The sequence below is a fragment of the Aristolochia californica genome, unplaced genomic scaffold (assembly GCF_029961685.1).
Source record: "Aristolochia californica isolate CCGP_79_NKW_82.1479 unplaced genomic scaffold, dmAriCali1.0.hap1 SCAF_9, whole genome shotgun sequence".
Taxonomy (NCBI): Eukaryota; Viridiplantae; Streptophyta; class Magnoliopsida; order Piperales; family Aristolochiaceae; genus Aristolochia; species Aristolochia californica.
In genome coordinates this window covers 6948284-6962306 of record NW_027182290.1, presented here as the reverse complement: position 1 = coordinate 6962306, position 14023 = coordinate 6948284, and the positions used below count along the sequence as shown (strand labels likewise).

General features: G+C 42.2%; 1 protein-coding gene across 4 annotated transcripts in view; it reads right to left on the bottom strand.

Moving 5' to 3' along the window:
- LOC137940385 (pullulanase 1, chloroplastic) overlaps nt 1-14023 on the bottom strand; it is a 100158-nt gene that overhangs the window by 21891 nt on the left and 64244 nt on the right. For all 4 annotated transcript variants that reach the window (XR_011110317.1, XR_011110318.1, XM_068785417.1 and 1 more), the window contains exons 15-16: nt 13602-13672; nt 7509-7601 (exon numbers count right to left, since the gene is read on the bottom strand). Coding sequence is in view for 2 of the 4 variants with exons in the window: in XM_068785417.1 (XP_068641518.1) it covers nt 7509-7601; nt 13602-13672 (164 nt within the window). In the remaining 2 variants the exon portion in view is untranslated. The remainder of the gene's footprint in view (nt 1-7508; nt 7602-13601; nt 13673-14023) is intronic.

Genomic DNA, 14023 nt, shown 5'->3' with positions numbered 1-14023 from the left:
CGACAAGGACACAACCACCTTCTTCGACGCCGATCGACGGAAAGACGTCGTCTGACCGAGAAGACACAAAAGATCCGACCTAGAAAAATTTCATTCCACACGCTCGGAAACCTCAGAGCTCTCCTCCGACGAGCCACTGGAACCTCCTACGGAAGGTTTCGACGCCAGCTGGAAGACGATCTCTCGGTGAAAGAAGAGGAACCATCCTTTCCGTTTCAGTTACGGAAAGAACAGAGTTACAGTGGAGATAGTCACCCAGAGCTCCGGACATGTGATTCACATCTCCTATGGTCGGATCGAAGATGTCCTTCATCTGTGTTCCGATGGAAGCCATTTCAAGCTTCGTCCTTCAGTTCCAACGAGTCACGAACGAAGCCAATCGAACCCGTGAACTTTGGACACGAGATTCAATTTTCTTCCTTTCGGTGAGCTCCTTTCGGGGACGAAGAGAGTGTCGTGTCGTCCATCGGCGTGGCTCAACAGTGCTTGCCAAGATCTATATTCCCGAGGCCACCAACTTGGGATTTGGCTAGAAGGAGTTCGCAGAAGCCATCCGGAGCCTTTCCGGCACCAACTCCGACAGGGGAGCCCCCAACTCCAGCGGCAATACCCGAGCGAAACCCCCTTACCCAGCCATTCAGAACCTCTTTTCAGACCACCATGTCCCAACACACCTTCTTCCCTCAGAAAAAATTGAAAACCATCCAAATCCCTTCCAACTTGCTCCATAAAGGGCGACACTCTCTGGCATGCTCTATCCTAGTCCACACCTCCCCCAGTATCGTTAAATCCAGCATCCTTCATTGGTTGATTGATGAGCTTCACCTCCCCTACACACCCAAAATTTCCTACCTCAACCCCCAATCCTGGCTTGTTCATTTTGAAACCCAGCAAGAGTCTTCTACGGTCCTTACTCTCACACCCCACACCCCATTGGGCATCATTGGGATATCAAAATGGCCCCTCTCGACTCCTTCTAGTCAATTTGGGCAATGGGCTACAGTCACCGGCCTCCTTGCGGAACTATGGCACAATGAGGTTTTCACGAGCATCATCTCGGAGTTTGGTGCCATAATTGCTCTGGATCCTCTTACTGAACATTGGCATCACCTTGATGAGGCCCAGATCCTCATCAATCCTATTTGTAGGACACTACTTCCGATGCATTATGGTGGAGAATGCCCGATTCTGGATCCACATTGAGTTAGCAGATATGGAAGACTTAAAAAATGTGACTTTAAGTCCTGCAGCTAAATCCAGAGATTCTCCACAGCCTGTCCGCACATTGAGAGCAGCAACCCCGGTCTCTTCTCCCCAAAAGATGCGTCCTAAACCAGCCAGTCTTACAGCTGGCGCTGATGCTATTCCAACTGCCTCCTTGATAGTCCCTCCCTCTAGCCTGCCATACCACCCACCCACCTACCCATCTCAATCCACCACAGATTTTATCCCTGATAGAATTTATCCCAACCCCCAGATACCTACAATTGCCATTCACCCTCCCACTTTACCCCCCCCGTTAGAAGCCCCGTAGGCCTTCCTATAAATCTATCACAATGTCCACACACCCCACAAACCACCACTCAGATAATGAACTCTCCCCCTCCACCACCTCCGAGAGATTCCCACTCCAAAATTCCTTCTCCTCCTCCCCTTGCCACCTACTAGGGCCAGAATAGAGGTCAACCGAGACTGCTTCTCTAGGTGGTCCCAGTGTTGCTACTAGATACCCCTGCAATCCAGAGATAGGGGACTTCATCTTTCCTGAGCAGGGTGAAAGAGCTCAAAATTATGTGGCTGCTCTTTAGATAGAACAACAAAAATTCGACCCAGAAACCTGGGCCAGATAGTGGAACTTGCCAAGGTGATGGGCAACGTCTACACGAAGCCCCTCCGGGGAGATAACCATCTGTCTGAGAAGTCCAAGAAGAAGACTAGTGATCAATGATCATTCTCTCTTGGAATGTTCGTGGAATTGGATCCGTGCGTCGCCGTGCCTCAATTCGGGACCTCCTTGCTTCTACCAAGGCAAATGTTGCTATTTTTCAAGAAACCAAGGTGGCTTCTCTGCCCTTGGATATATCCGCGAGTTGTAGCCTCTTAAGGAGCCTGGATGGATTTTTGTAATGCGATTGGATCGGCTGGCGGCATTCTGATGGTGTAGGACACTACCATTGAGGTGTTCGATCGTTGTTGTGGCACTTACTCCCTTGGAATCAACCTGAGAGACAAAGGATTGGGGACCATTTGGTGCCTTGTGGGTGTGTACGCCCCTACTAGACACCATGAGAGACATCTCTTCTGGGATGACCTTTTGAGAACTTGTCAGAGGTGGCCCATTCCTCTGATGCTTGAGGGGGATTTCAATGTTACCCACTTCTGCCATGAGAAATCCCCACCCTCCCAGAGAATCACTACCTCCATGAGGTTATTTGCAGTCTTTATTGGCAGCGGGGATCTTGATGAGGTTACCCTATCTGGGAAAACCTTCACTTGGTTAAATGGTAGATAGCCCCCCGTCCTCTCCAAGCTTGACCGCTTCTTAGCCAACAACGACTGGCTCCAGTTATACAGCAATGCCATAGGCAAAGTTCTCAATAGGGTTGTTTCCGACCATTGGCCGATTATGCTAGGTACCCACTTCGATAGCTGCCCACCTCCCCCCACGTCCCCCCCTCCCCTTTTCAGATTCAACAATGCTTGGATGGCAGACCCCTCTATCTAGTCCTTCTAGCAGAGGATGGTTGTGGCTGGCCCGAACGGGTGGACTTTCCCAGCTACGCTCAAGATGCTGAAGCCGTTGCGGTGATCCTGGGCCTCTACAAGAAAGGCCTCTTCCTCAGCCGAGAGAGCCTCCGTCCTTTCTCAGATTTCTACTCTTGACTCTGAGGAGGAATCTAGAAATCTCTCTTCCTCGGAAGTAACCCAGATATATGCCCTCCAAGGGCAAATGCAATCCTTCGCTCATAATGAGCTCGTGCACTGGAAGCAGCGTGCAAGATTTAAGTGGCTCGTTGACGGGGATGCCAATACTAAATTCTTCCATGCAGTCGCCTCTGCACGGAGAAGAGTCAACCGCATAACCACGCTCAGCGTCAATGGTGAGATTACCTCAGATCGATCCCTTATTTCAGACTCACTGGTGAACTTTTTTGCAGAATAATACTCTGATTGCCAGCCAGTTCACCCTTTCTTCAAAAGGGTTCATTTCTAGGCTATTCCTTTGGCCACAACAAGTCTCATCGAGCTCCTTTCCTCTAGTAAGGAAATTGAAAAAGCAGCACTAAGTCTTCCTTTGGATCGTGCTCGGGGCCCGGATGGTTTCAACGGGGAATTCTATTGCCGATGTTGGCCCTTCATCAGAGACGATATTGCCTGCAGGGTCCACTCGTTCTATCAGCATGGCATCAGATATAGGAGCATCGGAGCTTCGTTTATTGCTCTCATCCCTAAAAAAGAAGGGGCAGAACTTCCATTTGACTTCCGGCTAATCAGTCTCACCACAAATGCCTACAAGGTGCTTGCTCTCCTCCTTGCCAATCGCCTTAGGGCGGTTCTCCCTATTGCCATTCATCATGGCTAGAGTGTTTTTATTAAGGGAAGAAATATATTAGATTCAGCCATGGCATGCCTCGAGCTCATTCACTTCTTTAAGGATTTAAAGCTTCCCAGATTCATCCTAAAGCTTAATTTTGAGAATGCTTTTGACAAAGTTAATTGGAAACTTCTGGACACTCTCTTGGGGAAGATGGGATTCGGGGAAAAATGGTGCTTCTGGATTCAAAGTTGCATCTCCTCTGCAAGCTACTCCGTTCTTCTCAACGGAACAGCCTGCGGGTATTTTATGGGATCCAGGGGAATCAGGCAGGGAGACCCCCCTTTCCCCTTTGCTCTTCAATGTGGTAGCGGAATATCTATCCTCTTTGATTTATTCGGCCAAGAACTTGGGTTGGCTCCTCCCCACGACGAACTGTGCAATCTTTGATGTGTCGATCCTTCAGTTTGCAGACAATACCATTTGCTTTGGGATTGGTACTATGGACCAGATCCGAAAACTGTGGGCTGTATTGGGACTATGTGAATTGGCTTCTGGTCAGAACATTAACTGGAAGAAAACCACCCTCCTAGGCTATCATATCGACTCACCTATGCTTCAAGGTATGGTTGACTATTTGGTGTGCTCAGTGGGAAATTTGCCAGTTACATATCTTGGACTCCCACTCGCTTTAGTCCCCCCTTATCGAGAAATTTAAGAAGAGACTAGCTACTTGGAGGGGCAAGCTTTTATCTACTGCAAGGCGACTCACTCTCCTCAAATCTTGTTTGGCAGGGCTGCCAAACTATTTATTATCCTTCATGTACTATCCGGCCTCAGTTTGTAACAGGATTGACGCCTACCATCGGCATTTTCTCTGGAGAGGATTAGAGGATACTTCAGATATCATTTGGTGAGTTGGAAGGATATATGAATGCGCCACAATCGGGGTGGTTTAGGCATCCGGCCTACAAAGGAGATGAACAATGCCCTTATGCTCAAATGGATCTGGAACTTCAACATTAAGCATAACAGCCTATGGGAAGATATGGTCAGGTTCTATCTTCAACCTTCGAGTGCCTGGTGGAGGAAAGATGATGGCGCTACTCGCCTCCTATCTCCGATATGGAAATCAATTCAAAAGCTCCTCCCAATATTCAGAGATGCAACTTCCTTTCACACAGGCAATGGAAGGACCCCCCTCTTTTGGTCAGATGAATGGTGCGGCCCCCGCCCCTTCCCCGAGGACTTCCGGGGCTCTCTAGGGTGGCGAGGGACCTCTCTTGCTCAGTGGTTGATTCTTGGAGAGATCGCTCATGGAGTCTCACGTTTCACCGGGGATTAAATGATGAGGAAATTTCGGCTTTTTGCTCTCTCCACTCTAGACTCAGTAGCATTACTATTTGTGAGCACTCAGTTGATAAACTGACATGGAAGCCCAACATTAATGGCTGATTCATAGTTGCATCCACCTACTCTCACATTAGAAAGAAAAATTACATCATGCATGAGCACAAGGTAAACCTGGCATGGAAGCTCTCAGCGCCTAGTAAAATAAAATTCTTCGTGTGGACGGCCATCAGGGAACAGATCATCACCCCTGACAACCTCCATAAAAGAGGTTATACAATCCCCGATCGTACTTGTCCCCTTTGTGGTGTATGCGACGAGACAGTTCAACATGTTCTCTTACATTGTGATTTTTCTTGGCAAGTCTGGATGAAGATACTTCAGAAGATTGGACTCCAAATGGGGCTACATTAGGACCTTTTCGGCACCTATGAGATGGTTATGGGGATCCGCCTTCCTAGGTTGGGCAAGATAATTCTCTTGGCATGCCTTGCATATGTCCCATGGTGCCTATGGCTCGAACAAAATAATCGGAGATCAACTCCAAGTCTAGCACCCCGGATAATACAACTTCTCAGGCAGTGGGCCTTATCTCGAGTTGGTTACATACTAGGAAGGAGTTTGCCTCTCTATTGGGTGTTTCCCTTCGGGAAAATTGGGGTTTGATCGCGCATATGGCGGGCCGCTTTAGGAATCCAGTTATGGTCACCTGGGATCCTCTCCCTTATTACTGCATCAAACTCAATTTTGATGCCAGTGCTTCAGGCTGTCCTGGGCCGGCTGGAGTTGGTGGTGTTTTCAGAGACAGCAGTGGAGACCCTATTCTATCCTATGCTGGGCCGGTGGGTATTGCTGATTCAAATACTACTGAAGTGAGTGCTCTTCTATTCGGCCTCCAAATCTTTAAAGAGCGGCTTCATGGCAAGCTTCTTATCGAAGGAGACTCAAAGATTGTCATCAACAGGTGTTTAAAAGATAGCACCCCCCCTTGGCGCCATTGGCCAATCACTGATTATATGGTTGATATTGTGTCATCCATTCATTGTGATTGGAGCCTCGTTCCTAGATCAGCCAATTCTTTGACTGATAAATTGGCAAAATTCGGAACCTCCCAACAAATTCTCATTGTTTGGGAAGGTTTCCCCTCTTGTAATCTGATCGTTTGAGCTCTCTTAATAAAATTCAACATCATTTTAAAAAAAATAAAAATAAATCGTCCTTTGATGAATGCACAGTGGCGAGGGTTGAACACCATTGGAAGAACGGCTTTGAGACGGTGAGAGAGGATGCGTACAATAATTTTATAGGCGCTAGAGACCAAAGTGATCGGCCGATAGTCTATGGGATGCTCAGCAAAACTTGGTTCCTCCCTGAAATCACCACCGGACCAATGTGCTATCACTAAAGCAAAGGTTAATTCAACAGAAACAACAAACATGCCAATTTCATAATCAGCATAAATATGCACATCTCCACACTTTCACAAATCAACACTTCAGCAATAGGAACAGCACTAAACAAAGAAACCAGCCAACAACAGCATATGGACATTATCAAACCAACCAGTTATTCCACAAAAATAGTCAAAATGCACCGAAAGGGTCTTCAACAGAGAGACATATAAGTCTGCATAAACTAATTCAGCAGGTAGGAATGAGTACCACATAAATTTACCCAACAAGGGACAAGAGCAGTATCTTACATTAAAATCCACATTACACTATCAGAGAGACATTCAAGTCCACTGGGACTAATTCAGAAGGTAGGCATGAGTCTCATGCCAATTTAACCCAAATAGGGATAGAGCAGTAAGATACATGGACTCAGAAATCCGTTTTACACCATCAACCCTCAAGTCATGCTACAGAAAGGAAGAAACAAAGGCTTTAAAGTCGTCTTAGACCACAAAGATCAAACTTTTCCTTTGAGATACTGACACGGAATGATATAGAGCAGAAAAATCTTAAAGGGTAAAGTGAAAGGAAGAGGAAAGTTAGAACCTCTCACTCTTGCGCAAATGCGCATGCACTGTGCTGGCTGCCTGCGCACGCGCGTGTCTTGCCGCATGCCCCCGCACGCCTGTGCAGCAGCAGCTTCTCTTACCCTCGAATATAATTCCTCTAATTCTCTCCTCTCTTATGAATCAAGAATAAATCTTTCTAGGTAAACTGGAGTTCTCTAACAGGGGGCCTCCACGGAAGCTACCTTTAACACACCAATAGATAAGGCATAGATGATGATTATGCTGATGATATAGACAAAGAGGGACGCATACATTCACACACATAAACTAAACGAAACTCTCTCCGAATTTGACCCCCTCCATAAAGAACCAAAACCAGATGCAAGCCCTGTCTATGGAATCCATCCTCAGAAATTGTAATCCATTAAGTTACATATGCAAGATAACAAGTAATTATGCAAATAAAATATAGCAAAATGAAAGGATTCATTGAAAGTAATATGAGTTCTTGAACAAGACAACATAATTTTAATTAGAACATTCTTGAGCGTTATTCTTAAGAAAAAATCCTAATAAATCAACTAATTTTCTACTAACCAACTGCAACACGTCCTAAGAAAATAACTGATTGCTAATAACCAATGGTTTAAACAGATGCACCTTCCGATGCCAGTTCCACAAATATTGAACTGTGATGCATTTACACCACGCCCACTTTTAGCAACTTCACCAAAATCCCATCCTTCACCATATCTGACAAGACAATAACCATGTTAATTAGAAAATGAAGTCAGATGTCATATACCATAAAAAATGTGGAGATAAATTAAACCTCAAAAACAAAATCGAAGGCTTGGCTAAATGTACGTTAATTCACAGCCAGAAAAGCAAATTGAGGGTTTTAACCTTTGAAGAACCACAGTGCAGAAAAACATCAATTGGACAATCCTAGCGATCCACTTATCAGTGATTCAACCATGGAATATTATAACAACACCACTGTTGACTTTTTGTTTTTTGATGGCAGGGAAATTCCAATAAATCTCACTAGTTTCAATCACAAACTATTCACAAACTATGTAGAGCCACCTAACAGGCCCCATTAAAAGGTGGCCCCCCTTTAAAGTAGGATGTTACTTTTTTTGAGTGTTGATAATTTAAAAATATGCGATTTGGGGAGAAAATAGAAGAGGAAAAAGAGTTCTGGAAGAGGAGCAGCTTTTATGCCTTGGAATTTGAGCCAAAAAAGTCCGTTCAGCTTCTTTATAATCGGGGTTTAAGTAAACAATTACAAAATAACAAAAATGCCCCTCAATACTCAAAATTACATATCTCCTAAAATACTTGTCTAAATTGAATGATAATTTAGCTAGACATAAAATAAGACATTCTCTATCTAATAGCCATACTATAAGAGAAAAATATCTTGTGGAAAATATGGAAAATAACCAAAATACCCCTGGACTTGTATTTTAACACTCTCCCTCAAGCTGGAGAGTAGATATCAAACAATCCTAGCTTGTCACTAATGGATACATGTTCATGTCTTCCCAAAGGCTTGGTAAATTTATCTCCCAAATGGTCTGAAGACTTTACTTAAGGAGTTACCACCTTCTCTTACATAACTGCACCTCTAATGAATCGGCAATCAACCTCAATATGTTTTATTCTCTCATAGAATACAAGGTTGCTGGTAATAAAAATTGTTGCCTGGTTATCAAAATTCATAACCATAGGGTCAGATCATGTAAAACCAAACTCAAGAAGCACAAACTTAATCCACATAAGCTTACTAACTGTATAAGCCATTGCTTGATACTCAGCCTCTACACTGGACCTAGCCACAACTGTCTGCTTCTTACTTTTCTTGCTTACCAGGTTGCCTCCAACAAAACAACAATAGCCTAAAGTGGAACATATATCCATCTTACACCTAGCATAATCAGTATCAAAATACCCAAGTACATCATCTTTCCCGTTCTGAGTATACAGAAGACGTTTTCCAAGTGCACCCTTCAAGTACTTCAAAATCCTCAGAGCAGCTTCTAAATGGACTTTCTGAGAATTTTCCATGAAATGGCTTACAACTCCCACAACAAATGAGATATCCAGCCTAGTAACTGTAGCATAGATTAGTTTACCTACTAACCGTCGGTATTGAGTTTTATCCTTGAGTGTAGGACCCTGGGTGTCATGTAGATTATGATTAACTTCCATGGGGTGTCTATGGGTTTAAAACCTAATAAACTATACTCCTGTAACATATCCAATATCTAAGAGAGAACAATACCTCGCTTACTTCGAGCTACTTCAATGCCAAGGAAGTACTTGAGAGAGCCCAAATCCTTTGTATGAAAATGTGTGGCCAAATAATGTTTAACTTCTGTAATACCATCAAGAGATCACCAAATAATACAATGTCATCTACATAGACAACCAAAACCACCATACCAATCTTCCATTTAAGTAGGAACATAGAATGATCACAATACCTCCTATAGAACCCCAAAGTGTAGTATCATATCACTGAACTTTTCAAACCAGGCCCATGAACTCTGTTTAAGTCCATAAATAACCTTTTGCAGCTTACACACCTTTCCTGTCTCCCTCCTTGAGCAACATACTTAGGAGGTTGCTCCATATATACTTCCTCATGTAGATCACTATATAGAAAGACATTCTTCACATTGAGTTGAAAGAAAGGCCAACCCTTATTAACACCACAGATATTAAGATATGTACTAAAGTAAGTCGGGCCATAGGAGAGTATGTGTCAAAAACATCAACTCCAAAAGTCTACGTATACCCCTTCGTTACCAACCGAGTTTTGTATCATTCAATAGAACCATCAACATTATTTTTGATAGTATAAACCCAACGACTTCCCACAATAGTTGCTCCTGCAGGTGGATCACATAGACGCCATATTCTCCGAGACACCAAAACACTCATCTCATCATCCATAACTTGTTTCCATTCTGGAGAGCAGAAGGCTTCCTACACTGAACGAGGTATATGGGAAGTAGACAATGACATAGCAAAGGACTTGAAGAATGGGGACAAAAAATCAAGAGACACATATTTGGATATTGGATGAGAAGCACAAGGTTGTTTACCTTTTCGTAGACTAATAGGCAGGTCCAAATCAGAGACAACAAGATCTGCAAGCAATGAAGAAGCTAGTGGATTACGAGAAGAGAGTTTTGTAGAGGTAACTGTTGAAGGCACTGCAGGATCACGAGAGCGACGGCTGTAAACGCGAAGAGGCAATGAAGAACTCGAAGAAGTTGATACATCCAAAACTGCAACTAGAACATGACTGTCTGAAGGAGATTCAGGTGATATATGAAGCTTAGTAGTTTATGAAAAATATGGAGTATGTTCAAAGAAGGTCACATCGGCTGACACATATGTTTTCCTTCAAATAGGATCATAACATTTGTACCCTATTTGTCGACGAGAATATTCCAAAAAATTATATTTGACGGACCGAGGTGACAACTTATCAACCGAAGTTCCAAACATATGAACAAAACAAGTACATCCAAAAATACGAGGAGCCACATCAAACAATTTACAATTGGGCTTCAAAACCTGAAGAGGAACTTGATCACTCAAAACAGATGAGAGTATATGATTAACCAAGTAGCACAAAGCTAAAACTACATCTCCCCAAAAAGATTTAGGAACATTCATATGCAGTAATAGTGTCCTTGTAACTTCAAGGAGATGTCTATTTTTATGTTCAGCCACCCCATTTTGTTGTGGTGTATAAGGGCAGCATGTTTGATGGGTAATACCATGAGAAGCACAAAATACTAAAAATTTATGATTAAAATATTCCAAACCATTGTCAGTACGAAGCACATGAACACATACACCAATTTGATTTTTATTTCATTGAAAATTTTGAAGAATACATCAAATACTTCAGAATTCTCCCATAGGAGATACCCAAGTGACTCTATTGAAATCATCAATGAACGACACCAAATACTTAAAAACCAAATGGGCTAGGAACCCGACATGGGCCCCATACATCAGAGTGGACTAATTCAAACAACTTGGTGCTTTGACTAGAATTAATTGGGAAACTGGAGCGACAATACTTTCCCAGCTGATAGGATTCGCAATCAAATAAAATATTGGCTGGCAAAGAAGGATGTCCCAAGCAAAGATGCCACAAGTAATCTGCAATAGAGAGAACTACAACTCGAGAAACGGATACATCATCCAGCATGTAAAGCTCTCCCTTCTCATGTCCTAAACCAATCGTGCTCTTCATCTGCAAGTCCTGGAGAACATAAGAAGGATAAAAGGTTACTGAACAACTTAAGGATTTAGTTATATGACTCTTAGACAAAAGATTAACTGGAAACTTTGGTACAAACAAAAAGAAATTCTGAGGATATTAGTGGAGTAGTGTAAACTATACCCTCCCCTAGAATGGGAGAGGTGAATCCATCAGCTAAAGTAATTCAACGATATGAATGAGATGGACTAATGGACAGAAATAGGGAGGGCATAGTTGACATGTGTGTAGAGGCTCCTGAACCAATGGTCCAAGAGGGGGAATGAGACACATTCAGTGTATACCTATACTAGCCATTGTGGCACTCGCTGAGGAAAGAGGAGGAATCTCGGTAGTTTGAGAAGCATTAGAATAACTGCTGAATTTCCTCATAGGATCAAGTGTGTGAGGAGGCGTCCTTATCTATGACTATAGAGTTGGCCCAGGTAGGATTACCAAATTTTTCCTAGTATTTCTCAGAAATATGTTTAGTCCTACCTCAATGAACACATTTCCAATCCCCCCGATCAATTTGGCCACAACCATAGGTAGAGTAAGAGTGACCTTTACCTCTATTATTACCACCATGAAACTGTCCATCAGGCTTACCAGGAGAAGATTGAAGGTTAAGAGCAACTGCTTCTAAGAGTGCTCCACCTGACTCATTTTTATTTACAACTGCACCTTCAGCTCGAAGAACTCTGTTAAAGGCTTGCTCAAGGGTGGTCACATCCTCATTGACCAACAGCTAGGCTCTAATAGCATCATATCTAGGCCCCAAACAAACCAAAAATCCGGCTACTTGAATTTGATTTTATGTCTTACAAGTGTCTTCAACATTCGAAGTAAAATGATGGAATGTACTAATCTCCTATAGTACTCCCCTTATCTCAGTGAAATAATCTGTCACTGATCTACCTCCAAGCTTCATATTAAAGAACTTCACATAGAACACATAGATCCTTGACAAATTACTTTTCTTGAGACAAAATGGAAACCAAGGTAGTCCAAATTGCTTTAGCAGTACAACAACTCAAAATTTGGTCACTAAATTTGGATTCCATACTATTGACCAACGAAGTCATTACTGAAATATCTTCTACCACCTAATCTTTAGCAACAGGTATCGAGGGATCATCGGTTATATATTTTGCCATTTTTCTAGCCTTCAAATACATCAAAACTGATTTGGACTAGTTTACATAATTTGATCCATTCAACCGGATCGTTGTTATCTGAATAGACTAAGAGAATTTCACATCTGAGCTCTCAGCGGTCCTCTGGACAGCATCCTATGTGCTGGAATCAACCATTTAATATCACCAAACACCACAATTCAGTACACTAAAGCGTCAATTTACCAAAGGGAAACACTTTCCTCAAATTTCTATGTTTGCACAGTCAAGTGCGCCCCACACAAAATTCAATTAGGGCAATTCAGCATTCAATTCACTCAATTTTGAACCAATAGTGATCAATTTCAGCAATTGAGACCATAAATTGATGTAAGAATGACCCAATTGCAAGTATTGGGTTGATAATGCATGCAGTTTTGAGAATTTCCTCAAATTGAGATCATCAAACACTTCTAAATCCCAACAAAGAATCAAATAGAAGCAGTAATTATTAGACAATAGGCTAAGATAGGCAAAAAAGGAAAAATTAGAATTTTTACCCTACCAGTCTAGAAACCTAGCAAAAAGTCTTCAAGGAGATTGCTCAAAATGGAGAGTGGATCCACAAAATCGAAAGAAACCTGCCTAAGACTTGCATTACTGCTCTGATACCATGAAAAATATGTGATTTGGGGAGAAAATACAAGAGGAAAAAGAGTCTGGAAGAGGAGCAACTTTGCTGCCTTGGAATCCGAGCCAGAAAGGCCCGTCCAGCTTCTTTATAATCAGGGTTTAAGTGAAATTTTACAAAAGGCCAAAAAATGCCCAACAATACTCAAAATTACATATCTTCTAAAATACATGTCTAAATTGAATAAAAAATTAACTAGAGATAAAATAAGGCATTTTCTATCTAATAGCCATACTATAAGAGAAAAATGTAATGTGAAAAATATGGGAAATGACCAAAATACCCCTGGACTTGTATTTTAACAATTACAAACAGACAACCCCCATACCCTAGCTAGACTTAACCGCAAGACCTACACTAGAAACCCCCTATGTGACCATTGAGCTAAAGGCCCAAGTCCTAGTGAACATGTTACTTAGTGCAGCGTCACAACATTTTATAATATGAGTGATAGCTCTCATCCAGGGGCATTTCTGAATTCCTTCAAATTATAGATAAATTACTGGATAGAAGAGTACGACAATGATGGCAGCGCCATGTGTGAAATTCCCATAGTATTCCAGGGATGCATGTAAGTATGCGATAATCTATAGGTTTCTTTGTAATTAATACATTTAATTGAATTGGAAAAATAAAGAACAACATGGTTCCCTTACATGTAAATCTTGGAACCATCAACCTTATCAGTATCACTTTTCAGGCTATGCAGAGTATTTTTGGCCTTCACCTAAATTAAGAAGAAATTCAAATATTAGAAGCTATTATACAATTAGTCAAAAAATTAAATAAATAAATAAATAAATAAAGAAGAAGCTATCCAAGAATGTCGTAAAGTGCATCCTCACAACTGACACAGAGAAATAGCATGGTCATGGAAATCAGACTGAATGGGTTAACAGATAGCAATTATTAAAATTAAAATTTATAATATACCATTTTATAATTTTGGCAATAAAGACTTGACGACCCAACTAATCCTATTACTGCTTGAACCAATAAACCTGCTAGGTGGCTGTTCTAGGCTTCAAAGATTTGGCCAGATCTCAAGTCCATTCAACCAGCCAGCGAGGTTCAGATC